Below are 27,660 nucleotides of genomic sequence, written 5' to 3' on the forward strand. Positions count from 1 at the left end.
CTTGCCTGATGTGGATGTCCCTGGTTGGTGGGTGGGCCCTTCTGTCTTGAGGCCTCACCACCCCATAGGGCTTCAGAATCCTCTCCACCCAGCCGGTGAAAGGACCTGTAGAGAAGACACACCCAAGTTCATACCTGTTTGGGTGTGGAAGTGTCACTGTGATGCTCTTTCACTATTCACATGGTCACACCTGGAGAGTGTGGAAATGTAGACTGTAGCTAGGGGCCAGCTCTTACCGACAACTTCACACCCACGGCTGCATGGATGGGGAAGCACACATTTTTGATGGATACGGAGCTTCCTGTCCCTGGGCCTCCCCGGTATGAGATGAAATTGCGTATAGTGCAACACTGTGGGGGAGACAAGGGAAGTGATCGGTTTCCTGGTCTCTAGGAGGGACTGGCAGGTGGAGCTCGGCAGAGCTTTCGGTGACTGGAGGTGACCTCAGAGGTCACAGTGGAGGCCCTTGATCAGACTCTCAGTCTCTGGAGGGCAGGGAACTCTTCTCTGAGTTGGAGTGTCTATACCCTTTGCACACACCTCAGAAATTGGCGGAATGAATGAGTGCATGCTGACTTGCAGCAGTTGTCCTCTGCGTTGTCTGTTTCCCTCCTTGCAATTTTGTCTTCAGGCCCAGCTCCTTTTCCTCAACAGGCCTGCACTGATTTCCTGTGCTGATTGGGCGCTGGTTCCCGAAGTCTAATTTGTGGATTCAAGGTGACTTGTTATGAAATTCCAGCTGGTGGACTGCTGCTCTCATTGCAAATCATGTATGAAATATGTTGTTTCTGTGAAGCATTCGAAAATATGCTTTACATGGACAAAATTGAATATTTTAAGTACTTATAAGGCCTGGATTTGAGCAGGGTAAAACTAGCATTGTAGTTTGGTCCCGGTTTGAGCTAAGTGGCCCAGAACCAAGATTTAATTTGTACTTCAGCTAGGTGATCCCAGCTGCCATCTCATATACTCCACTGTGGAGTAGTCATTCATCATTCATTCACTCATTGTTCATTCATTTATACATTTATCCATCCATTTATTTATATGTTCCCAAACATCTATTGCATACTTCCTGTGTATCAGGCTCTGGCTTGGGAATGGAGAGAATAGTGGTCAAAAATACATGATTTCTGACCTCCAGGATTTTATGGGACAGCATTAATGTGCAAATGCAACAGAGTTTGTAAAAGGTGAGACTCTGGTGGGCACTGGTTCTTGCACTAACACATAGTAAGGCCAGGGTCAGAGTCCTCATTTGAAGGATGAGTCCCTAGATGAGGGGGCTGGGGCTATGGGGGTAAGCCACATGTGTGGAAGACATAGAGGCGTGAACAGATGAAGAACATCCCAGGAGACCTGCCCAGCACAGCCCTCAAGGCAAATTCTGGGCAGACAGGGGAACATTGTTTTGGTTATGAAAGGTAGTACACACACCCAAAACACACACCGAAAGCTCACCTGGAATAAAGCCTCACTATTAGCAAAATTCTAATTTATCTCTGTGAGCAGTGGGACTTGGAGATCTCTTTGGCATGCTTACTTCTTCCGTGAAACAATAATCTATTAGAGAGGGTGTAGTGAGAGACACTACTCTTTTGGCTAGCTGGCTGGATTTTTATGGCTTAGGATTCTTTCATTTACAGGTGTCAGAAAACCGAATCCATGTGGGCTTATGCAATGGGGGAAATTTGGCTCATGTCACTGGAAAGTATAAGCATAGAGCTGGCTTCAGTGCACATGATCTAGACATCTATATGACATCACCGGGACTGGGACCCAGTAAGCTCCATCCTCTGGCTCAGCTCTGTGCTCCTCCGTGTGCTAGCTTCATTCTTTTCCGGCTCCTGTCCCACCTCCATGGTTACAAGATGGTGCCTGTATTTTTCAGGCTCAACCTCTCCAAGGTTTCATCCAATGGAAGAGCTGGGACTTTTCCTCAGCACTCCCATCCGAAGTCTTACTGCCTCACAGAGATTCTGATTTGTCCAGGGACCTATGCCTGAACCAATGAGTGTGCCAGCCCGACTCCTGCTCTGTGGTGATTGCTGTGGGCCCAGGTCAAGTGTACACACATGGAGAAAGGGTGGAGTTCATAAGAGCTTTTGGGCTGACAGAGTGTGAAGGGGTGGATAAATGTATGGTAGCAAAAAACAAAAGATGTCCACTATCTCTAACAGTGTCTTTTAAATTATTTTTTTATCATAACTGTATTAGTCAGGTTTCTCCGGAGAAACAGAAATGATACACACACACACACACACACACACACACACACACACACACACATGCATGCACGCACAGTGGGGTTGGGGGAGAGAGAGAGATTTTAAGGAACTGATTCATGCAATTATGGAGGCTCCAAGTCCAAAGTCTGCAGGGTGGGCCTGTGGACTGGACACTCAGAGGAGAGCTCATGTTGTAGTTCAAGTCCAAGGCTGTCTGCAGGCAGAATCCCCTCTTGCTCAGGGGAGGCCAGCCTTTGTTCTGTTCAATTTTCAACTGATTTGATGCCACTCACTCGCATTACAGGGGGGCGTCCGCTTCACCAATGCCCACCAGTTTAAATGTTAATCTCATTCAAAACATTCTTACAGAGACATCCAGAATAATGTTTGACCACATATCTGGACACCATGGCTCAGCCAAGCTGACACATAAAATTAACCAACACAATGACCCACAGAAAGAAATGCATTTATGTCACACTCAGTATGTACATATACAAGGATGGCTGAGACAAAAGTCTCACTAAATTGTGCTTATCTTAAAGGACATGCTCTTATTTTTCTCTTCTATTTTATTTCAGTTAAAAAGCATGTGTGGCCACTCAATTGGTTTCTGGATTTGTCATGGGTTGCAGAGATGTGTTGTTTTTTTTTGAAATATCTTAGAATATGCTTTCCCAGCATTCCATTGCTCCATAGTAAATGTCCTGATGGTTAGCATTCTGTCCACCGGGTCAGAGAAAGCGCTATGGGCAAGTAAGGGAGACTTGGAGAGCTTCCAAAGTCCCAACATGATTGTATGTGACCTCAGCCAGAACTTGTACCTGCTCATGCCTCAGTTTCCTTATCTGTAAAGCAGGTATACTTACGAATACCTCTTCAACCTACACCTGCCGTGAACAATAAAATCAGAACACCGTAATGTCTGTGAAAACTCCTTGTAAACTCCAGAGTAATTTTGTGAGGTAATTGCCAGTTTAAAATACTCTGTCATCACTTTCTTCTCTACCATCAGGAATCCGAGAGGATGGTGCTATTTCATGAAAATTAGTTTTGAGCTCTTCAAAACCTGCCACATAAAACAAAGGCAGCTCCAATTTCTTTAATCAGAATGATGATCAGCTTCTAAAAATGAGTCCGTCTTCCCTGAGATGATGCAGAATTAAAATCTGATTTCAAAGAAGGGAAAATTGGAGTGTGTTTGGGTTTGATTCAGAGCCATTGAGCTCTGCTGCTTTCTCACCACTTTCCCACGCTCCCTGATTCTGTGAGTCCTTTGGGGCAATCTGGAGATGACTCTGTCCCATTGCTTGTCTTTAAGAACCAGGGTTGGACCGAATGCTACCTCAAAGGCTTTGTTTGAAAACCCGCTAATTGGGAACTGGAGAGAGAGAGCTGGTGGGCAGGGTTGAGGGTTTCCTAGGTCAGGTCACCACTGACGAGGATTGGTGTCCTGAAGTGGAAACCACCCTGGAAGCCCCAGCTTTGGTGAGATGGAGCGGCCTCAGGCAGCTGGGGCCTGGGCCTGGCCACTCTGCTAGGGGACCTGGAGCTGGGGCGGGAGGACAACTCGCAGGCTGGGTCATCCCCAGTGGGGACTCCAGGGAGGCAGGCTGGAGCCCACATCCTGGCCTGTTTCCTTCTCTTCCATTTCTCTGCGTTTGTTTCCTAATCAGTCCCTTTCGTGGTGTATCAAACGAGCGGCCGTTTATTCCTATCACACGTTACTGTTTTCTGCGGGTCCCCCACCCTCTCAGGCGCAGTGATTTCAGCATCAGATGAGGGCGGTAAGTGTTTGAGATGCATAACTGTGTCTCATTTCAGTGCCTAATAGAAGATGGAGAATGAGGCCTGGCACCTTTCTGCTCAGTAAATTCATAATTACAGGCTTCCTGTCTAGCCTCTCACCAACCAGAGAACTGCAGATTGGCTTGTGGGTCTGTGTGTGTGTACAGTAAGGAGGGGCGTGGCAGGCACACTTTCTAGGGTGCTTGGCAGTTTCTGATACAGGGACTGCGAAAGTCCTCTCCCAAGGGTTGGTGTTGAGCCCTGACCTGCACCTGCTCCAGCTCTGAAACGAGGGCTCCTGGACCTGCTGTAATTTGGTTGTGGGCAGCGATGTTCTGAGAGCCAGCAGAGCAGATGGCACCCAAAGGGCTGGCTCCTCCAAAGGCCAGGGAGCAGATGCCGAAGTGGGTTCAGATAAAGTCAGGAAAGAATCCGTGGGTCGTGGGAGGAGCACTGGACAGGGAGTCCAGGGACCTGAGCTTAAGCCCACCCCACCTTGGCCTCACTATGTGACCTGTAGCAAGTCATTTGTTTCTCTGGATCTCAACTCCCTTGTCTCTAAAATCAGGGATTGGGGATCATTAAACTGGATTACCTCTTTCAGATAAAAAAAATCTAGATTTTTCTCTGATGATTGGATCTGTGCAGGCAATTTGAGATGAACCATCCGGACTCCTCAGCACTCTAATTGAGATGGTACATAGGTACCATCTCGCCATCATAATCCTAATCCCTTTACTCTTACTTAAATCTCATCAACAACAATGATCATTTATTCAGCACTTTATGTATGCCAGGTGCTTTCCAGTCAGTGGTGCTTTTAGAGGTAAACAGCAGGGCCCACCTGATGGGTGTTACCTGCCAGGTTCTGCCCTGTGGGTCCCAGGGGCTTTGCTTTTCACCTACAGAGCCGCCAGGGAGGTACTCCTGGCTGATGTCCTGGATTTCTGTGTTTGGGGATTTATCTGAAATAAAACAGGCTTCCAAGTACTCTGTATGCTGGGTTCTGGAATTGCATGTTGCTAGAAAGACGCAGTGATACAAACCTGGGTTTGAATTCAAACTCTGTCACTTATTAGCCATATGCCTTTGCAGAGCTGAAGGTTCCTCACCTGAGAAGCAGGTAAAATAGTATGGAGCCCAGTGAAGAGCTGTGATGCTAGAGGAGGTGAGGTAGTCCACGGGCCAGCATTGGCCTGGGGCCTGGGGTGTGGCAAATGGTCCTCAGGTAGTGACATTCTTCCTTGCTTCCAGCCTCTCTTTCTGCCAGTCCTCGACCTCCCACTGTGTGCCAGGTGCTGGTCTGGGGCTATGGACACACTAGTGAGCAAGGCAGGCCGCCCTGCCTCAGGGAGCCCACAGCTCTCAGCTCCAAGCTCAGTTCCTTCTGCAGAGACTAAATGGAGAGGAGTGTGGAGTCTCCTTTCTGGGGGCCTTTGCTCTTTCCGTTAAGTGTCTTTACTTAATTCCATGCACTTCAGCCTCAGCCTTGCAGGGATTCCCAACAAAGCTCGTGGCTGTCTCTTTCCAGCCCTGTTTCTATCTGATTCTCAGGAAGCGGGTTCTCCAGACAGACCCTTCCCGGCATACATCCTGTTTGATATGCTATGCTGGCCCCTCCCCAGGGAGGCCTTTCCCTTCTAGCTCTGCATGTCCTTTCCAAGTTCATGGCTCAGCCCAAATGTCACCCCCTCCCCAAGGCCTCCTACAGCCTTCTCCATGCTCCCTCACTCCACGTTAGAAGTCACTTTCTTCATGCAAACTGCCGAAGCACTCTGTGGTCTGCCACTTAGCTCTTCACCGTGTGAGTAATTCCGGTTCCTGGGGTGGGTGCCCGGTCCAGCCTCAGCCGTCCTTGGATTCCATGGTGTCTGGCATGTCTCACGGTGCCCTGAGCAAGCATCTTCCACATGGAGAGGATGAATGAAGGCCCTCGACGTGCAGGACTGCTGTCAGTTGTGGGGTATACCAGCTGCCAGAGTCCTCCTCTGATACTTCCTTGGGAAGACCTGTGTTTTCACTGGGAGTTGAGCTAACAATGTCAAGTCTGCCTTCTTTCTTCTCTCGGTTTCCATCTAACCTCATGCTCTTTCTTTGCTGGAGGGGTTTCTGTTGCTCAACAGTTACCTCTTCCTGTGACCTTATTTTTGACATGTTTGGGTGTGAATAACACAAATGCCACAAACGGAGACAACCCCCAAATACGATGTAGGCCATTCCTGCCCTGATTTCTCCCCAACTGTAAGCAATATGAAGCTGTCCTCTGGGCTCAATGCAGAAAGCATCTCGGGTAGGCATCAATGAGACCAGTAGGATGGATAGCTGTTTTGTCCCATGGGGAGTTATTTATTTATATCCCTCCCGACCACTTCTTAAAGCATTTGTCCACTCCCTTTAATGAGAACCTTTCAGAGGAGGGCCCACTGTGGGAGGCGGCCAAGATTTGCCTCATTAAAAGGACATTGAGGCTCAGAGCCAGGCAGTGTATCCAGAGGACCTGGTTACTGCCGCAATGAGAAGGGTTTTTCATTTGGGCTTATACACCGTCCATCCAGCAGGTTGCGGGGGAGGGACACAGGAGCAGCTTCCCCTGCAGCAGGTGCAGACCTGGAGGGCCAGGCGGCAATGGACAGTGTTGTTTGAACTGTTGTGCTGTGAATAAAAGGAACCAGGGTACATCCCCATCTGTGTCTGGCTAACCTGAGATGGTTTGGTAGTGAAGATGAGAATCTGCCATGGACTTGTACAGCCGGGTTTGAAACTACCTCTACCACTTTTAGCTTTGCCAGTTACATAACTTTTCCAAGCTATAAAGTGGGAATAACAATACCACTAACTTCAGAGGTCTCCGAGTCAGGGTCCTGGCAAGAAACAGTACATGCAAACTCACTCGCTCGTAAAAAGATTAATATAGGGGCTCTTGGCAAAAGTGTGGCTCTTAAGAGGCAGGACAGTGGTAGGGGTGGAAATAGTGAGGCCCCTATAGGACCAAACAGAGGTGGGCAGCAGGTGGTTCTCCGAACCTGGAGATAGAGAGTCTGGGTGGAGAGGCTGACCAGGGCACTGTGTGTGACCTGTGGACAAGGGTCACAGCCAGTGCATGCAGCCCACCTCCTCTCCTCCAGTCCTCTCCCCTTTCCTCCAGCCTTCTGCCCTGCTCCCCGCTGGCTGCACCTCGCCAGGCCCAAGGGCAAGGAGACCATGGATGTACCTCCATGCAGATCAGCCTCCCAGGTGCAGAGAAGTTGGGGGAGAGGATCTGGAGGGTAGATGGAAGATCCCAGCACTGAGAGTTTTGTTAAGTTGAAGTTGAAGATTAAGATTTGTCTCTGGAAGGTGCTGGACAGTTACGGTACAGTCAGGCACTCGGCAGTCAATGGCTGTTCATCATTATCATCACTATTATCATTGTTAGCATCACTATTATTTTTACTATTATTGTTGCTGAAATGCCCTCCTGTGGCTGTTGTCACCAACTCTGGCTGTCCCACAGCCATGTCAACCATGTCCCGTGGCCTCTGGCTTCTCCCAGTACAGTTCTCTATTTTGGCGTGAGCAGAGTACTTTGGGGATCCCCCTGGCAAGCTATGGGATGAAGCTGAGTTACTGTCATTGTCATCCAGCATCACACCTTTCCTTTTCTTCACAGGGACCCTCCACTCCTGAGTCCTGGCCCGCCCAGGAGGACGCTTCGCCAGTGCTACTGTGCCACGAGGACTCGCGTCTGAAATGAGAGCCATGCCCTGGAACTGGACTTGCCTGCTGTCCCATCTCCTGATGGTGGGGATGGGCTCCTCCACTCTGCTGCCCCGGCAGCCACCCCCACCATCCCAGAAGCGGTCTTTTGTCACATTTCGCGGGGAGCCAGCGGAGGGCTTCAACCACCTGGTGGTGGACAGGAGGACAGGGCACATTTACCTGGGCGCCGTCAACCGGATCTACAAGCTCTCCAGCGACCTGAAGGTCTTGGTGACCCACCAGACAGGGCCGGACGAGGACAACCCCAATTGTTACCCACCCCGCATCGTCCAGACGTGCAATGAGCCGCTGACCACCACCAACAATGTCAACAAGATGCTCCTGATAGACTACAAGGAGAACAGGCTGATTGCGTGCGGGAGCCTGTATCAAGGCATCTGCAAGCTCCTGCGGCTGGAGGACCTCTTCAAGCTGGGGGAGCCTTTCCACAAGAAGGAGCACTACCTGTCGGGGGTCAACGAGAGCGGCTCTGTCTTTGGAGTGATCGTCTCCTACAGCAACCTGGACGACAAGCTCTTCATTGCCACGGCAGTGGATGGGAAGCCAGAGTATTTCCCCACCATCTCCAGCCGGAAGTTGACTAAGAACTCAGAAGCGGACGGCATGTTCGCATATGTCTTCCACGATGAGTTTGTGGCCTCGATGATTAAGATCCCTTCGGACACCTTCACCGTCATCCCCGACTTTGACATCTACTACGTCTATGGCTTCAGCAGTGGCAACTTTGTCTACTTTTTGACCCTTCAGCCTGAGATGGTGTCTCCCCCAGGCTCCACCACAAAGGAGCAGGTTTATACATCCAAGCTCGTGAGGCTCTGCAAGGAGGACACCGCCTTCAACTCCTATGTGGAGGTGCCCATTGGCTGTGAGCGCAGCGGGGTGGAGTACCGCTTGCTTCAGGCTGCCTACCTGTCCAAAGCCGGGGCCGTGCTCGCCCAGACCCTTGGAGTCCATCCAGAGGACGACCTCCTCTTCACTGTCTTCTCCAAGGGTCAGAAGAGGAAAATGAAATCCCTGGATGAGTCAGCCCTCTGCATCTTCATCTTGAAGCAGATCAATGACCGCATTAAGGAGCGGCTTCAGTCCTGCTATCGGGGCGAGGGCACGCTGGACCTGGCCTGGCTCAAGGTGAAGGACATCCCCTGCAGCAGCGCGGTGAGTCAAGGGAGGGCCTGTGGGCTGGGATGATGAGGTGAGGAGGGAGGACCCTAGCCTATGGCCTTTGAGGGGTCTGAATCATCCATGCCATTTAGCAGATGGGACAGATAGATCCCATCTCTGCGTCTCACTGGACTCAGATCCTCACCAGCTCAAACATGCTGTGACTATGCAACTGAGCTTATAAAAGTCAGAGCTGGAGTTAAGATGTAGATTTCCTATCAGGGCACTTTTCTCTACTCCATATTGGCTTACTGGTTATTGGAGGGAGTGCTAGGGATAGGCGGGGATTATGTTACTTACATGTCACATGCACCAGGCATGGTTGAAGGCCAGTTATCATGTACTATAGGACAAGGTGTGGGCCCACTTTCTTACCAACCACAACAGTGAATCACTTTCCTGGGAGCTGAGAATAAACCATTACTGGGAGCAATGGTGTCAGTCATTCTGCATTTGAGATAGATGGGGAATTTCAGGGGAGCTATGGTCTCAGCCCCTGGCACATCTTTAGAAAACGAACAATGAGAGCAGAGTAGGGTTGAGAGTCCAGCGAACATACTGTAGAGGGAAAAAGCAGGATTTGCTGAGAAAACTGTATTTGTTAAGTGTCTTCAGTGCCCACAGCTCCACAAAAGAGACTACAAAGTCAGGGGGAAGCTCAGGAAGAGCTCCGAGTGACAGTTGTGCTGGGGGAACTGACGGAAGGGCGAAGGGAGGGTTGGTATAGGAGGCCGTCCCAGGGCCTGTGGGCCTGAGGGACAGACTGTACCTCAGGCTGCTGCCTTGCTGGGTGATACAGGGGCAACTGGTGACACAGCCTCACCCACTTGTGACCCAACACTTGTGACTTTCTGTGGCTCAACTTCTGTTCACCTTTCCAATGGTCCAATGTTTTTCTAAATCATTCTTCAACTGAGTTGGATGGCTCAGCTATTGACCTCACCTATGCCCCATATCACTCTCCTTTCCATTTTTCTTTTTATGGTCCCATTAAAAAGTTATGAACCTAGTTGGAGAAAATCTATCCTGTAATCTTAATGAGGAAAGGAAAGTTCACCCATCAGGTGGAAGTGTGCGTTTGCATCGATGTGATCCTGATGTCTAGTCAAACTGTGGTGGAATTCCATATTAGGAAATGCATTTGGGTTTATGTAAAAGTTAAGCTTCCCTTCATACCACTTGCCAAGCTGATCTCGGAGGGCATTGGCACCCACTCCACCCAGCATGCTTCTCTAGTCACTGGGATTTGGGGTGGGGTAGAAGAGAGGGAGGAGAAAGGAAGAACTCAGCAAAATTTGGTCTTTGGTGCCCTAATCTTTAGGCTTAGACTGCTTTCCAGTGGTGAGTTTTCCAGGTGCCTGCACTGAAACTAAAAGATGCCATTCCTTCTCGGAGGCCCTGAAATCCAGGACACCCCTAGTGTCACAAAGGAAATGGGAGAGGTACTATGGGCCAAAGAAGGCAGCAACAATTGACTGTCATTGCCAGCCCAGATAATCGAGGGGACCCTTCTGTATCTGCTGAGCCCTAGCAGGTGACATATCCTTTGGAGTCTCTGGTTTGGGGCAGTAGCTAACCCACTCAGGAGAGTCTATAAAATAGGCTTATGAACTTGGGGGGCCATGGACTGCTCCCAAATGAAGGCAATGAATGACAGTCCAGATGCTGGGCTGTGTATAAGTTTATTACACACTCAAACATAGTTCCCGGGAGTTGCATTAGAATGTTGGCATGGACACAGCTCTTAGAGATCCTATGGTCTAAACCAGGCGTCCTCAAACTACGGCCCGCAGGCCACATGTGGGTGTTTTTGCTGTTTTGTTTTTTTACTTCAAAATAAGATATGTGCAGTGTGCATAAGAATTTGTTCATAGTTTTTTTTAAACTATAGTCCGGCCCTCCAACGGTCTGAGGGACAGTGAACTGGCCCCCTGTTTAAAAAGTTTGAGGACCCCTGGTCTAAACTTTTATTCCAAGGCCCAACCAAGTGAATGAATTGTCCAAGGTCATACATTTTGCGGGGGAATGGCAGACCCTTGAGGATAATCCTCTTTCCTCTCTTAGCACCACATTTGCACATATCCATATGGACACATATGTACAAACACGTGAATGCACATATACAATCAATACCCTCATGAGCATGCACACATATGTCTTAGGTTAGAAAATGGTACGTTTATGCTGTGTGCTTACTAAACTAGTTCTTTTAAGGTCAGAGGGGTTGGCTATTTTTTCTGTAGATGTTCATTTGTAAAGAACTTGCTTAAACTGTCATTTGGGGAGTAAAACCAGCTGCAGGGGTCAGCCTGGCTGCCCATGGGCAGGAGTGTGCCCCACCCTTGCTCCCTGCCACAATATAAAAAGTCAAGTTCATCATGGATGTCTGCAGAGCTGCAGGTCCCATCCGCGTGGTGGCCTTGGAGAGAACAGAGGGAAACAGCTTTGCAAGACAGACTAATGCCAGGACTGGAGTAATGGAGCCAGATAACAGGCTTTTGATTTTTCTTTGGCTTTAATTAGCCCTTTCAAGTTAGAGGCAAGTTCAGGGCTGAGAGCAGAAAGGAGGAGGCCAGAAACTGCGCACAGGGCTGGGCTGTCTCCCCAGCCAGTCTGAAAGGTCACGCCGGCTTTTAACGCGCAGTATCAGTTTCTTTTGATTCGGCCGATCCTCAGGTTACTTTGCTCTGGAGCTCTCAGCTGCAATTCATTTGGCCTCAGCTCAGACCACACATGTTTCACGTGCCACCAGCCAGGACAGGCTCCCCAGCGTCCCACTGAGGAACCCTTGTCGGCACACTGTTGGCAAACAGCCTTTCCTCCACCCATCCCCGCAGCTGTTAGGTCCCTCCTCTTTTCCCCTCCTGCTTGGAGGCAGGGATCAGGTGGACTCTGGAGTTTCTTTGTCTCCCAGTCCAAGATTCCCTTGAGGCTTGCAAAATGGAACCCATCTCAGATGGCCTCCTCCTGTGGCGGGTCAGCAGTAGGAAAATGGTCTAGGACAGTGGTCGGCAAACTCATTAGTCAACAGAGCCAAATATCAACAATACAATGACTGAAATTTCTTTTGAGAGCCAATTTTTTAAACTTAAACTTCTTCTAATGCTACTTCTTCAATATAGACTCACCCAGGCTGTGGTATTTTGTGGAAGAGCCACACTCAAGGGGCCAAAGAGCTGCAATTGGCTCGCGAGCCGCAGTTTGCCGACCACGGGCCTAGGAGGTTGGATTTAGGACTTGTGTTTTGCAGGGTCGGGGTCTCCTATGGGTTTTATCATAGTCACAACTCAGAGCTTGCAAAGGGTGTGAGTAGTGGTTTGTTTCCTCCCCCCCCCCCCCACCCTGTGCTCCTGTTGTTAGCGTTCCCTAAGCTAGAATGTGTACCCTGGGATGTCCTTCAGGCTCTTCTGATCCCTCCCATTTCCTGGGACCCACACTCCTTCCCCTGAAATCATGCCTCCAAAACTCAGAGCAGGGAGCAGTGTAAGCCCTGGGCCCCCTCAACCCCTCACTAGGTCTCCACTGCCCTTTGATTATGTTCAGGGATGATGGGTGGAGCTGGGAGAGAATACCTGTGTGACTTGGCCTGCCATGCCATGGGGCATTCTTGGAGCTGTGTGGTGGGCCACAACCTGGGGACCAGGCAGGGGAGAAGCCATGGACTGTGAGGCTGGAGCCTCGTTCTGCAGGTGCCCAGAGAGTTCCCTGTTTTTATTGCAGGTGAATCAGGAAAGCTGGCTGAGCCCACCTCAGAGTTAAGGGCAGGGCCTCCTCGTGGGACTGTCACTTTGAATGTCAGTGCCTGCTGCCAAAGAAAATCCCTGAGTGGGCGTTGGGTGTAGAGGCTGGGAAAGCATCCCCGTGTTTCTTGGTCCTTTAGGGGACCATTGGGGTGAGGAGCCCATACATAGCCTGTAGCTTCTGTCAAGTGCAGGACCCTAAACAGGCCAAGGTGACAGCTCCCAGAGCTTTCTTGGGACCTCTGACACCCCTGACCTGGCAGCCAGGCTGGGCCAAGGTTATTGCTTACTACGTGGGCCACATGGCTGGGCATCCCAACGTCCCCCAGGCATGGCTATCTGTTCCTCCTCGACCTTTCTCCAGCCTTCTGGGATAACCTCACAGAAAACCAGCCTCAGTCTCCAAATGGATGAATGAATGGATGAGGGGATGAAGCATTTATTAGGCCTTTGGCCATGTACTCATAGCTGGTGGATGCCAAGAATCATGAAATGATATTCGTCTCCAGGAGCCCAAGAGTCCAAGACTGGGATGCACCCAAGCAGGTTGTCATGGTCTATGTGATGGGAATAATGACTGTGGTCCTAGGAGTCTGAGTGATTGTCATGCAGTTGAGGCTGGATGATGCAGTAATCAGCTTCTTAATCTTCCCCTTAAGACTTGAACTTAGAGTGGCCTTCCAACCGAAAATGTAGGTCTTTGGGGGCAGAAACTCTTATCCAGAATCTTCGCCTCACACCTGCCAAGCCCAGTTAGTGGGAGCAGAGAGTGGCAGCCTGATATTCCCACTGCAGGGGTGTGCATGGTGCTTGACGTTTACAAAGGGGTTCATCGCCTCCTTCATCCTCTCAGCAGTGCTCGGGATGGTAGAAAGGGCGCCTTCCTGTCCAGTTGAGGAAATGGAGCAACAGAGAAGTCACGTCCTTCTCTCACGGTCATGTAACTTGTAGACTAGACCCTGCTGTCCATCCTAATTCTCAGCCGCTGCTTTTCCCACCGGTGTTTCTCAGTGGTGTGCTGGTGGCAACCGGGGTGGGACAGTCCACTGTCTGGGCATCGCAGGACATTTACAACCCTGGCACCAGAGCATTAAGTGCCTATGGGACTCCCCACACTGCAAGAACCAGAAGAGCCTCTCGCCTTTCTAATGGTGGGAAACCACTGTGAGGCCGAGTGCCTGTCTGACTTTGGAGGTTGCCTGTCAGCCCAGCCAGTCCCACCAGGTGCACAGAGGCACAGGGACTGAGCTCTTTGTGCTGATCCCCAAGCTCAAGTTCATGCCCGACAGTGAGGAGTAGTGAAGGAGAAGAACCCCATTCATGGGTGCTCTGACTCTTATATTTATTGTTTCTCAGGCACAGTGGCCCTGGGAGGGGACAAGGTCATTCTCCTGGACTCAGGCTGGCCCCCCGTCCCAGCCTGGACGGTCACTCAGGTTCGTCTGGCGCCTGGGATCCTGAAACTCCACGAGAGTGAGCATCCGGAATGGGCAGGCGGTCATCCCAGGCTCCGGGTGCTGGTCTCTGCCAGTCTGCTTGGGGTGTTTTCTTTCCCTGTCAGCAGGAAGGGCAGCTCTGAGTAGATGGGTGTATCCTGTTGTTTATGGCTCTGAGCAAGGTTTCTCTTTCTGCTCAGCCACAGGCCAGTCACAGACCGGGAACTCCCCCTCCTGCTGCCCCAGGCCTTTCTATCTCCACTGCATTGGCCACACGCGCGTGCATGTGTGCGCGTGCACACACACATGCACACACACACACATTGTGGCACACTACACATGCATGCCCTATTTCATGCTCAAGTCCCTATGAGAGCACATATCACCAAGCTCCTCTCACATCAGCCCAAGCACTTACCCCTCACAGCCCACTGACCCCTGTACTCCTGACTTCCAGTTTAGCATTTGGGGGGCTACCTTATCACAGCGTGACGCTTTAGAGCTGGGGTCCTCAAACTTTTTAAACAGGGGGACAGTTCAATGTCCCTCAGACTGTTGGAGGGCCAGACTATAGTTTAAAAAAAACTGAACAAATTCCTATGCACACTGCACATATCTTATTTTGAAGTAAAAAAACAAAACGGCAAAAACACCCACATGTGGCCTGCGGGCCGTAGTTTGAGGATGCCTGCTTTAGAGAATCAAGTCTTTCCCCACTCCCCTGGATGGTGGCTGCACCCTGGGTGGTATCCTGGGCCGAATGAGAGGAAGGGGCTTGAGGTTGGCCTCCTCGACTGGATGTGTCCTCCCATGATGCCACCCTGGAGCCCATCGGGTCATCAGGGAGAGTGTCAAGACCCAGGAATCCCATATGCAGAATGCTAGCACAGAGAACTGCCAAGAGACCTCAGTGTGGGATTTACTGAGTGGCGGGTCAGGATGTGGGCCATGCAGTGCTGTGACCTAATGCCGAGGTATCTACTTCATCAACCCTGACATGGGAGTGTGCACACCTACAACACACTCATGTGTGTACACACATTCTGTCTGTCTGGATACCGACTCAGTTTCTCATGGTGTCTGTCTTCCCTCTCCTTTCTGTCTGTCTGCTGTGTCTCACTGTCTCACTTACACTCACACTCTGTGTACTCTCATCTTGTAGACTCCCTCTAGCTCTCTCTGTCTGTAATTTATTCTCCCTCACACCCCCACATCACACGCAGCAGCTAATACAGGAGATCTCTCTCCCACTTGCACACATGTATGTGCAAACACCCCACACAGTGTGCGATCTCTCCCCAAATTGGCAGTTGAGCCTCTCATTCAATCGGCAGCCGTCTAGAATTGCATTTCTGGACCTTTCCTTCAATTCCAGCCATCTTCACAGGGTGGCGTCTTGGCCTGGATCCTGGTCTGAGAGTTTGGACCTTGGGTCTGAGCCAGTCCCAGCCCCTGAGATGTCACTGGGCTGGGAGCAGCTTCCCCTTTGCTTTGAATTTCACGTCATTTTCAAGAAGGAGGTGATACAATGATATCCCCTTTAATGAAGTGTGCCGAGACTCCTGTGGAAAGAGAAATACATGGACATTCAGAAGTAATGATAGACACTGAGCACCTTCTATCTGTAGGACACTTAAACAGCTTCGTAGCACCATCTGCATATTCCCCTTTGGTTATAATGGGCACAGGAAGGGATAGAAAGGGACTTACTAATATTGTTGTGATTTCACACATATCTTTTCTCCACTGGTATCTGATTTAGAGATATTTGGGCTGTGCCTCACCCAGATGTTATGCTTAGTATCTCAGGCCTGGAATGTGCCCATTTACCTCCCTTCCCATCAGGCACATGTGGTGGATGCCAAGCTGAGGCATTTGAAGGAGAGGACACATTTCAGGCCAGACTCTTCCTGCTGTTGCCGTTAGCATCCCTTTGTTTTTGCAAGACAGAAGGGAATGACCAGACGTGGGCTCAGGGCACTTGCTTCTTTTCATTAACAAAGTTAGTGGAGAGGGGAAAAAAGACAGTGTAGGGAGTTGTCCCTTTGGACACTCAATTTACGCCCCGCCCCCCTCCTGCCCAGTGGATGGGCCCTACATGCCATCCACACATAAGAACGGCCACATCTTTCCCTGGTCTGGGTGTCATTACTGTGTCTCTGTCAGTGTTCCAAAATATAATGGGATTTGTTCAGCTGATTTATCCCACAGGCAGGCAGCATTATCCAGACTCACACACGGGCCTGAGGAGCAAGAGGGGAAGATGCTCGGCGACGAGAGTGGGGCTAATAAAATTTATTCGCACTAACAAGGGAATGACCTACCCCATAATTCAGCCTGGCGAGCAGGCCAGTGCTTCCCAGCGCCTGCCAGAAAACACACAAACTCAATCATCGTGGCATGCCCCACTCCAATTACAGGCCTAGTGGCGGCCGAGGTTGTCTGCAGGAGACTGGGAGGGGAGTGGGAACTTGGGACTGATGGGCTGTGTGGGATTTCTTTGCCCTTGACAGGTGGCCACTGGGGACCACGGAAGCTCAGGTACCAAAGGAAAAGGGCAGCACCCAAGTGGGATTTACTTGGTACTATTCCCAATGCCTTCTCTGGTAGTGCCCATGGTCCAGGCTTGGCCACTGGACTAGTTCCAGCGTGGTGGCCATGCGCAGAACTGGGCTAGTGGAGTTGGGTCCTGATGCTCTTGCTTGGCCAGCCTATTGCACTGGTCATGGTGGCATGGCCCTCTCTGCTCATCAGAGTGGGGAATATGGGGCTCTCATCAGCTGAGCTGATGAGGACGAGAAGGTCATGGGATCAACCCCGGGATTCTGAGTTGGAGCTGCTTTGTGACCGCTCTGCTCAGCAGCTCCTGCAGCGGGGTGGGGGGGTGGGGGGATCCCCTCAGCTCACTGTTGGTTACAGACAGGCCTGCAGAGAGTGTGCTGGGTAAATGCCCCTCCGCTGGGTAAACAGCTCAACTTATGGCATTAGTTTCCTGTTAGAAGTCTAGGTTGTTATTGTGATGAGTGAAAGGCCACTTAGGTATCTGTTGGGATTGGGCCACAAACAGTTTCAAAACACATAGAATTGCCAAAATGAGTATGCAAATAAGGGTTGCTTTTAGCAAATCACTTTCATTATTCAATGGGTAGTTAAATGCATTACTTCAATGGCTGTTTGCCTCAGAATACACACACACACACACACACACACACACACACACACACACACACACACGAAGCTCTTAAAGCACCATGACCTTCTGTATGTAGGTTTCGGCCATATTTGTGATGCTTAGAATCCAGGCACGGGGCTCTTGGGAATGTTGGAGTCATTTGTTGGGTTGCTTTCTGTCCCTGAGACACTTTTCATGAAGCCCTTTAAGGAATGTGTGTCTAGGCCATTGATGGCGAACCTATGACACGTGTGTCAGCACTGACACGCGTAGCCATTTCTGATGACACGCGCCGCTGAGGCGGCCGCATGCCGAGGATGAAACATTTGCTGCTCCTGAGGATGAAACATTTGCAAAATAATGTTTTTTCCTCAAAGTGACACACTACCCGAGTTATGCTCAGTTTTTTGGCGAAGTTTGACACACCAAGGTCAAAAGGTTGCCCATCACTGGTCTAGGCTATTGTGGCTGTGCTTTGCTGGCTTCCCCTCTCTTTCTCTGTACACATTTATTTTCCTACAATCTCATTGAAAAAGATGCAATGAGAATCCTCCTGAGATAATGTGTTAGTAACGAAGTGGGGGAGGCCTCATTCCTGTGTTCCACATCCGTGGCTGTGCTCACAGCCGGGTGCAGGGCCAACTGGCACCTGTCACAGGACCTCCCCGGCTCTCAGGAAAGTTCAAACTGTGGGGTCAGCGTGGTCCATGGGCAGACCTTTGGGGAGGGTGGGGGCTCATAAAAGGGAAAGGGAGGTTTATGCAGAGCAGTAAAGCCATTAGGGGACCATATAGTTTGATTTTATTTCTTTCTTTGCTACAGAAACTATCACTCAAGCACCTGGGACTGTTTTATGAAGTAAGAGGCTTTCTGATGAGAACCTCCTCCCCAAGATGTTCCTGCCTCTCTGAGGCCTCTCTCTACTGACCTTTTCCCCTGGAGGGTCACCTGTGTGCATCAGGCCTCATGCATTCATGAACACCTAGGGGTCAGCGGTCACGTTTGAGATGTGGCCCCAATAAGTGGGCGATCATTATCTCCCTGTTCTGCAGAGCTTACAACTGGAGTCTGTGTAGAGACATGAGCTACCACCGCTGATCTGATTAGTATCTCTGTTTAGAGGAAAATCCTACTGTGTTCCCATTTCCAGCGGAGGTCTGCAATGGTCAGCTCCTGTGTGTGTGTGTGTGTGTGTGTGTGTGTGTGTGTGTGTGTGTGTGAAGTGTGATTAATTAATGGGAAGAAATTGAGGGCTGCTGAGCATGAAGAATCTAAAGACCTTCTCTTGTCCACGTCAGCAGGTGCCTTGTAGGTGCCTTGTGGGCTTCCCTACTCTTTTTTCTCCTAACTTGTATTTCTTTTCAAAGCTTCATCTCTCACTTTCCTTTGGGACAGATAGGTCCAGGAAGGTCCAGGAAGGGAGGAAGGAAATCCAGCTCTCACGATTGCCCCCAAGGCCCATCTCGGAAGGGGAGAGTTAGTTCCTTCCAGAGGTCACGAAGGTCAAGCACTCCCTCTGGACGGCTGGGGAGGAAGTGGAGGCTTGACTCTTCTGTGCAGGCTCTGATCCTGAGAATGGGTTCCCCTGATGCTGGAATAGGTTTCTTTGGGGCCACCCTCTTACCACCCCAGTGGAATCCCCTTCATAAGATCAGTTTTTCCTTCTGGACTGGGAATTTGGGGTTCTGGTACTTATTTTCTCATAACTTGAGAGCTCCCGGGCAGGTGAGGGGGACATCATTTCACTCTCTAAACCTCAGTTTCCTCTTCTGTAAATGGGCTGTTGGGTTCTAAGATCCTGAGTCATTTTCCTTCTGGGAAATAACACGATGGGTGAGAGAGTGGTCATGTACTGTACTGGGCAGAGCACTCAGAAGTGCGCCCACAGAGCCCCACTGCTCCCCAGGCGGTGGGGGGCCATGCCCTCTGTAAGCCCAGCACCGGGTCGTCACTGATGTGTGTCTGATCTTGGCCCAGGTCTGTCTCCCAGACTAGGAAAAAGGAGAAACTGATGTATTTTATCTCTGTATTTTTGGGTCCTGACCTACTGCTTGGTGCTTAGTAGGTCTGTCCTAATTGTTTTAAACAAATTAATGAGAGAGGAACAGTAAATAGTGTTAACTTCATTTAGTGCCTCAGTTACCCCTAATAGAAACAGGAGTTCCAATAGCATTATAGACCAAAAGCTTGATGGAAAAGGCCTAACTGAAGGCCCCACAGTGGATGAGCTTGGACCAGTCTCTGAGGCCTTCTTCCCCTGTCTAATGGTCTGGCCTTCCAGCTTTGGGGGTGGCTATGGGGTGCTCAGGACTCCTGTGCATGGGACTGGATGCTACTTTTGCCTTCGGGGAGGGCAGGATTGCTGGCTTGCTCCCCGATGGAAGGACTCCTCTCTGCAGGACAGGAGCTGCCCATGAGCAATGGGAGGACCAGGTCCAACTTTGAATTTTCTGTTCTGGGCTCAGAGACTGCTGCTGCTGGCCCAGAGCAGTCGGCAGCTGCCTCTCGGTTGGAGGAGTCACTGCATGATCTATACCCGCTGGCTCACCCGCTTGGTCTCCTGTGGATTAGTTTGGGATATTTGTAAATAGTGATGCCTGGGGTATGAGGGGCAGCCTGTGGATGTGGAAGAGACTGTGTCCCAGAACTGAGCTAATTGGTCCACAGGGGGATGGACCTGGTGACCCCTAACTCATTAGCACTGCCTTTGGACCACTGAGCTCTGGCCTACTTCTGACCTTTCCGTAATAAGGACTCACTATGGGTTTCTGCAAAGGTGGGACAACCAAGGTTGGGCTAAAACAGCTCCACTTGGCAGGGGAGGGGCCATCAGGAACCAGCCCAGAGGCCATGCTAGCTGGGGTGAGACGTGATTTCAGGATCAGGTCTGCATGCTTCCTCATCACCCTTGGCCTTCAGGATGGAATGGCATGGTGTCAGGGTGATGGTGGTTTTTATGCGTGAGTCAGGGGGGCATAGGGTTAGGAGATGATGCAGAGGGCTCCAGAGGAGATGTCCCTGTGGTCCTCCAGGTCTGCCCCCTTCTTCCACCCTTCCCCAAGAATCTCTGCAGAGACCACCAGACACTTCTGGGGTTCTCAGGTGGCTGCTTTGTAGCTCCGCCCTGGAGCATGGGCGACTACTGGAGAAAGGATGCTGACAGCATTTAAAATCCCCTTTCCGTGGAGATGATAGAGCTTTTCAGAGTGCCAGTCTCTGCAGAGTGGGAGCAATTTCCCTGTAATTGGTAAAGTAACCGTAACTGCTCTGTCATTTGTATGTGGCGACACGTAATTGCACAGTAACCTTTGCCGCTGTGTGCAAGGGAAGCACGGTGAGCTATTAGATTGTAATTCGGAGTGCCAGCTCTGGCTCCCCATGCCACCTCCACCCCTACCCCTCAAGGAGGCCCTGGGGGAAGCTGCCATGGGCCTCTCCACATCCTGGTCCAGTGGGTCCTACTCCACAGTGGGAATGCTTGTCACCTGTCATTCTCTTCTTGGCATGGGCTTCATGACCTCAGCTAGGAAGAGACCTCCATGGTGAACCAGACCAGTGCTTCTCCAATGTTAGCGTGCAGCAGAATCACTTGGGAGGGTGTTAAGATGCAGATCTCTGAGCCCCACCCCAGTGTTTCTGATCCAGTAGGTCTGAGTGGGGCCCGAGAATTTTCATTTCTAATAAATAGTGCTAAATCTTCTGGATCTTAGACCATTCCTCTGCTCTTTCCTTCAACCTCATTGATCTGATAGCTCTTTAGGAAGTTCCACCTTTGCTATTTCATCTTGATAACATTAACTCCTTTCATCTTGATAACACCTCTCTGAGGGAGATGTGATGAATTACCCCAGATGCCAACTTGCCAAGGTTGTCTGAATTGTCTATGACAAACGGTAGTTAAGTGTGAACACTCCCATAGCCCTTATGAAATGTCAGACATTGTCCTACATGTACTAAACCAGTGGTTGGCAAACTCATTAGTCAACAGAGCCAAATATCAACAGTACAACGATTGAAATTTCTTTTGAGAGCCAAATTTTTTAAACTTAAACTTCTTCTAACGCCACTTCTTCAAAATAGACTCACCCAGGCCATGGTATTTTGTGGAAGAGCCACACTCAAGGGGCCAAAGAGCCACATGTGGCTCACAAGCCGCAGTTTGCTGACCACGGTACTAAACCATTTAATCCTCACAGCAGTATATACTGGTATGACTATCTCCATTCTACCCATGAGAAACTGAGGCACAGAGAGCTTAAATAAGTTGCCCAAGGTCACAGAGCATTAAGTGGTAAAACTGGGATTCAAACCTGAGCATTTTGGTTCTAATTCCAAAGTGTTAGCCATTGTGAAAGTCAGGCTTTTATTTAGGCATCCATCCATCCATCCATCCATCCATCCATCCATCCATTTAACACATAAATTTTAACCTACTATGAACTTGCAACTAAGCTAAGGGTACAAAGATGCATAAAACATGGTACTTGTGCGCATGGACCCTGAAATCCAGTGGGTCATCAGTCTTAATTTACGACCCATGTATCCCATGAGGATATTTGTGGAAAGCAGATTTGGTATCCTCCTGATTGGGGTAGAGGGACCCTGGAGGGTGTGGCCCTACTATCTGTTCACAGGGTTGCCCAAGTAGGGACCACATATATTCCCATGAAACAGACCCTATTTCTTTCCTTTGTAAGAATGAAGTTGCTCACTAATAAACAGTCATTATAACAGTGGCCACAGCTCACCCATGGGTATTTGTGGTGTGGTGGGAGGAACGGGTGCGATGTGGGCCTGCAGGCGAGGCTGGGCTCCTGATTATAGCCAAGGTGAGTCCCTTCCTGGCTCCTCTAGCGGCTGCTCTAATCTTGCTGTTAATGGGGCCCAGGGGAGGGCTCAGCCAGGGCTGGAGCAGACACTATCCTCCCTGCTTGCCCAGGGTGCTCAGGAATCCCTGCCAGCCCTCACCTGTGGAAACTTTCTCCAATTAGCCTTCCCTTCTAGGGCCCACATGTCCTGGCCTCTGCTCCCTATACCTTGGCCTCCTTGGGTGTGTGGGCCCATGGGACCCTCTGCCTTCTCCTCCCAGTGCTGTCATTTTCCTGCAGCTGTAGCTCAGACCTGGTGGGTTGTGTCCATGGAGATCCGTGCTCTAGTCGGGGGGCATGTGAGGGCCATTTCCAGCTGCCATGAGACCCCTGTTCTGGGCAGGATTTCCATTGAAAAAAATGAATGTGAAATACCAGCTTGCATTGATGACACGCTTTCCTGTTTATCAGGTGCCTTCACACCTGTTATCGCACCTAGACCTCACAACGGTCCTGTCTTGCAATTTTATAGGCAAGGAAAATGAGAATCAGAGAACAGGAGAGGCCTGTGCCCAGTCGGTCAGTTGAGAAGCTGCTGAGCTGCTATGGAACCCGAGACCTATGTGCTTTCCACTACTTCAGTGCTAAAATCCCCTCCCCACTGCCACAGCTTTGAGGAAACAGTAAGACCACCTCATGCCACAGCTGGGGGACCTCAGCAGCCATGCAGATCTGGGCTGTGCCTGTCAAAGGCCCCCACACCTTTTTACCGCCTGGCATAGGGGAGCCTGGGGAGAAAGCCACCATTGTCCCTGGAATGCAGTCCCCATGTTAGGAGCCCCAGCTGCAGTCTTTAGAACCTGGCGATGGCACCTGGAGGTAGGCAGTTGGGAGGGGATGACTGTCTGCTGCAGGTGAGGAGACTGAGACCTGGCTCCTGGCGGGCCTCGAAGGGAGGAGGTGTTATGAACTGAAGACGGCAGAGCCCGGGCTGCCAGGCTGACCGGCTGAGCTGTCCTCACTTCCTTCTGATGAAAACATCCCTCTCCCGGCCCCTTGCCATGCCGGTGCCACAGCAGCAGGAGCTCACAGATCCCTGACTTCCTGCCTCTGAGCAACCAATGATTCAATGATGCAGGTGCTCAAATGCACACTGTCTTCTTGTAGGTGGTTGTTTATTTGCTTGTGTCCTGCCCAGCCAAAGGGAAGAATGGTTTTCAGTAACCAACCACTCAGAAATGCAATCCTGGGCCAGTGAGGTACATGTTCGTGCCAGGGGTGGTGGGAGACTGTGAAACATGGGCTGCTTTGCTCCCTGACTCGGTTTCCCCCTGTGCAGAGCAAATAGTCATCCAGCCTCATCGATTTAGAAGATGGTCATGATGGGCAAGACACATTTGCTGATGACAGAGGTCCCTGCAGCCCACTTTAGGGTTGAGAAAGTTGCGAATGAGCCCTCTTTATGAACCAGGAGCACACAAGGCCATGAGGGTTCCTAGCATGCACTCGGCTGCCTTTGCAATGCCAGGCAGGTCTCTGCGGTGATCCAGCAGGGAGAGGACATTGTCTTCCCTCGACCCAGATTTTTCTTCCTCTTTTCTGCCCATCCCTTTCACTCTCCACCACTTTCTTGGTCCCCATTTTCTCATTTCAGGGAAGTACCATAAAGATCAGACTAGACCTTGAAAACTCACTCCTAATTTGATTCCTATAATTATTGTTATTTTTTGGAGGGGGAGGAGGTTGTGTTTGGTCTGGGGGTATTGGACCAGGCCATGCAAGAGAGACACAGGTGGTCCGAGGCGTGGGGCAGACGTCTGCAATGCACAGAGCTTGCTGGGCCTGCCCGGGCTCGCCCTCCCCGGTCTGACTGCCCCCCACCACGATAAGAAGAAGGGGAGATGGCAGAGAGAGGATTGAAATGCAGCACGTTGTCTTCCCCGAGATGGACAATGCCTGTCCCCCTTCTTCTGGGAGGGAGCCAAGGGCCCCGCAGCCCTGAACAGCTCAGAGTTGGCCACGGTCACACAGCTCCTGGCAAGAGCCTGCCCGCTGGTTCTCCAGATGCCTCTCCTTTGGCTGGACTGAGGCCTTTAAAACAGTGACACCTTGTATTTTATTTTATTCCTTTTTCTGAAAAGTCCAAAGACGTTTACAAGCATGAGCTCTATAGGCTTTATGGAAGCCCATCAAAAAGCAGGGGTTGTTTCTTCTATCTTTTATAGAGTGGAAAATAAAAGAACAGAATATGGAAAAACTCTTCTAAGACCACACAGTTCTCCCAAGAAAAGGGAAAATACAGCGTAGGTTCCTAGTGCCCAGGACAGTCTATGCCAAACCGAAGCTGCTTGGTGGGGCACTGGGGCCTCCTCACCAGCCATAGTCAGTCCTCACCACTCTCTAGAAGGTCTGATCCCAGCTGGGACCCTCTGCTTGCGTGGGGACCCGGAGGCCTGGAATAAACCAGGGAGAATGCAGCTGAAACACTGTGAAGGAAACCAGCCCGAAGCCTTTTCCTGTTGGTTCCCTGAGTCCTGAAATTGCCCTGGAGTCAGGAGCAAGAGTTGGGTCAGTGTGTGCCATGGGATAGCCAGGGAATATTCTCTTTAAGGAATGCCAATAGGTGTTCTGGTCTAACATGGTTTAGGGAATAAAATGTTCGGGAAAGGATTAGATAATATTAAACATGTTTCTTCTTAAAAATACTTCATATCTTTCCTATAACTAATCATTGTGAATGCCTTACGTGGTGTTAGAATGTACTCTTTCTAAAAATTATGTGCCCAAGGAACCCTTTTGTGATAGAACATCTTGGGGGTTTGGGTTCCACCGAAGACACTTTGGGAAATGCTGGTGTAGGGATGACAAGGCCAGGGCTTTGAAAGAAGCAGGGAGTCTGAGACTGGGCAGCGTGAGGCTCTACAGTGGCTTGTTGAGTTTGTTCACAAACTTTCCATTCCTCCCATTTCCCCTTTCCTGAACCGACTGTCTGTACATGTCTCCGTCATAGTCTTGCTGTTCATGTATTAATGTTTCTAATTCTCTATTCTACACTTGTGAGGCCTCATCTGTGGGGACTCTTTAACAGCAGGTGTGTAGCAGCGGAGACCACATCCTCCTGATGCCTGAGCCCAGCTGTCTGGAGCCCATGCTCATGGGTGCTGGCCCAGTGCTTTCTGATGTGATGGTGGCAAAAGGCAATCGAAGCTACTGAGATGGCACCTGGAGTGATTGCAGGAGGGATGGAGAGACCATGGGAGTGTGGTGAAAAGAGACTCTAAAAATTTGTGTGTGGGTGTTTTTTTGTTTCGTTTTGTTTTTGTTTTTGCCATGGTCCTGAAACCTACTTAGATAACTGTTGACACGTCATCTAGTTTCTCTGGACTGAGTGTTCCATGTAACAAAATAGGGATTTATACCATATCTCAGGATTCTTCTAGCTCTATAGTTCCCTGACTCAATACCTCTGCAAATCGCCCCGATGCTCCCCCCTAATTTTTCTCCTTTTAAATTTTCAGCTCTTAACTATTGATGATAACTTCTGTGGCCTGGATATGAATGCACCCCTGGGCGTGTCCGAGATGGTCCGTGGCATCCCTGTCTTCACGGAGGACAGGGACCGCATGACTTCTGTCATTGCCTATGTCTACAAGAACCACTCCCTGGCCTTCGTGGGCACCAAAAGTGGCAAGCTGAAAAAGGTAGGAACAAGGTGCACTCATTTCCGTTATTGGGAAGATAGTCTGTCCCCGCTGGGGCAGATGTTATCGCATGCTCTTTCGCCACCTCGGGCCTGGTTGGTGAGCGGTACAGGTTGGCGTTATGGAGATATGTTGCTGTTGAGGTTATGAATGATCAGCTCGTCTCTTCTCTGCCTTTGTACTATGGTTGTTGTGGGAATCAATCACACTGGGGGAGTATGCATTCACCTCTTCCCACCCCAGCCCACTAAGCCATCCTAAATGGTGTGTGTGCTCTCTTTAACTTGGGTTTGTGCCTAAGACAAGAGCATAATAGGCCTGGTTGGTTGGGAAGGTGCACAGAGGTAAGGGAGGTGCCTGCTCCTCTTGCTTCAACCCTTCTGGCTTATACATCCAAACTGTGGGACAAGGAAATGTAGGATGTTGTGGTGCACATTGCAGTTGCTTAAGGTGGAGTAGAATGGTGTGATCTGGGGACACGAGCTTTCCTCCTCATTCTTCAGAGACCTATTGGCTTCAGGAGCACCTGGTGATGCTGGGCCATCAGCAGTGTGGGGGCACCTGAGTCCCCCATCCAGCTCTGCTCAGGCTTCTTACTCAGTGAGTTGGAGCTGGCTCCATAGGGTGCCCTCCTTGCTTGGACTAAGAGGCTTTCTAAGACTGTAGGCAGGGGGTCCTGTTTTGTGTTGGCTGATAATCGTACTTCAGTCTTGTCCCAGGGAAATATTGGTGACGCCATGTGGAACTCCTGCTGGTCTTATTTTGATTTCCATTGGGATTCGCTGGGCATTGTGTGATTCAGACTGATAAAGCCAGCACTACCTGATCTGAGGGAGTCTTGATCCCTACCTTCTTGTTGCTGTATTTCTGGGCATTCGCTCAAGATGGTCAAGGGGAGATGTTCTCTGAATATCTAGAAGGCTTCCATCCTACTGTGTTGCAGCCCTTTCCAGCAATTACTCTCTTCTTTAAATGGTACAGCTCTGTGGCACAGGCAGTGGATCTGGGGTGTGAGAGTGCAGAGGTGAGAGGCGGGGAGCAGAGTGTGCGTGAGCTGGGGGATGTGTATACAGTAGTTAGTGGGTCTTATCTGGAAGTGAAAACAGTGTTGGTGAAATGCCATGCGCTCTGCAAGGAGGATGCAGGCAAGCATCACGCATCTCACATTGCCTCTCAAGAGGTAACACATAGCAAGGGTCAAATTAACAGATAATTTAACCATCATCTATATAGCTTTAAGAATTATATTTTGTAGTTCCCTGCCTTTTTGCGAAGAGTATATTAAACACGAATGAATGTTTTCTTGCTGCATTGGCCTTTTTGTTGTTGATTACTCACGTATTGAGCTGAATTCCATGGATGCCCAGAGAAGATGCTGCAAGGCGTAGGTGTGTTGTTGCCGCACAACTCCTGTGTCCGTTGCAGCCTTCTGCGTTTTCCCTCTACTCCGCGCTGTCACTCGTCACTTCCACCCACTGCCAGGAGTCCTGGTCGACTTCAGCGCCTTTCCTCCTCCTCCACCTGCAGCTTCCAGCTTTCAGTGGCCTAGGAAGGCAGATCCCCACACTTGCTGAAATTGTGTCTAAGCCTCTGAGTAAACCAAGAAGGTGTGTGCACGACCTTCAGACCACTGGACTTTGAGGACATTTCCTTTGGCTGCTCCGATCACTGCGTTCTGCACCATGACTCAATGAGTTCGGTTTGCTGGAAAAGTGAATTGACAGCTTAAACAGTGAATTCATACATTTGGGCTGCTTTGCCTCTCAATGGGTGAACAAGCGGTATTGAGAATAAAGAAGCAAAGCAATTTGGGGTGCTGTAGCTCTTTTCTCTACTGAGCCCAATCTCAGGTCAATGGAGAAGTAAC

At 50.2% G+C, this 27,660-nt stretch overlaps 1 protein-coding gene across 1 annotated transcript in view; it reads left to right on the forward strand.

The window, feature by feature from the left end:
• The first annotated feature begins 7,745 nt into the window (after positions 1-7,745).
• The window catches only part of PLXNA4 (plexin A4), a 345,488-nt gene continuing 325,573 nt past the window's right edge, over positions 7,746-27,660 (forward strand). The window contains exons 1-2 of the mRNA XM_054726089.1: positions 7,746-8,930; positions 25,611-25,793. Coding sequence (XP_054582064.1) covers positions 7,746-8,930; positions 25,611-25,793 — 1,368 coding nt within the window. The remainder of the gene's footprint in view (positions 8,931-25,610; positions 25,794-27,660) is intronic.

Source organism: Eptesicus fuscus, chromosome 14 (genome assembly GCF_027574615.1).
Source record: "Eptesicus fuscus isolate TK198812 chromosome 14, DD_ASM_mEF_20220401, whole genome shotgun sequence".
NCBI classification, from domain to species: Eukaryota; Metazoa; Chordata; class Mammalia; order Chiroptera; family Vespertilionidae; genus Eptesicus; species Eptesicus fuscus.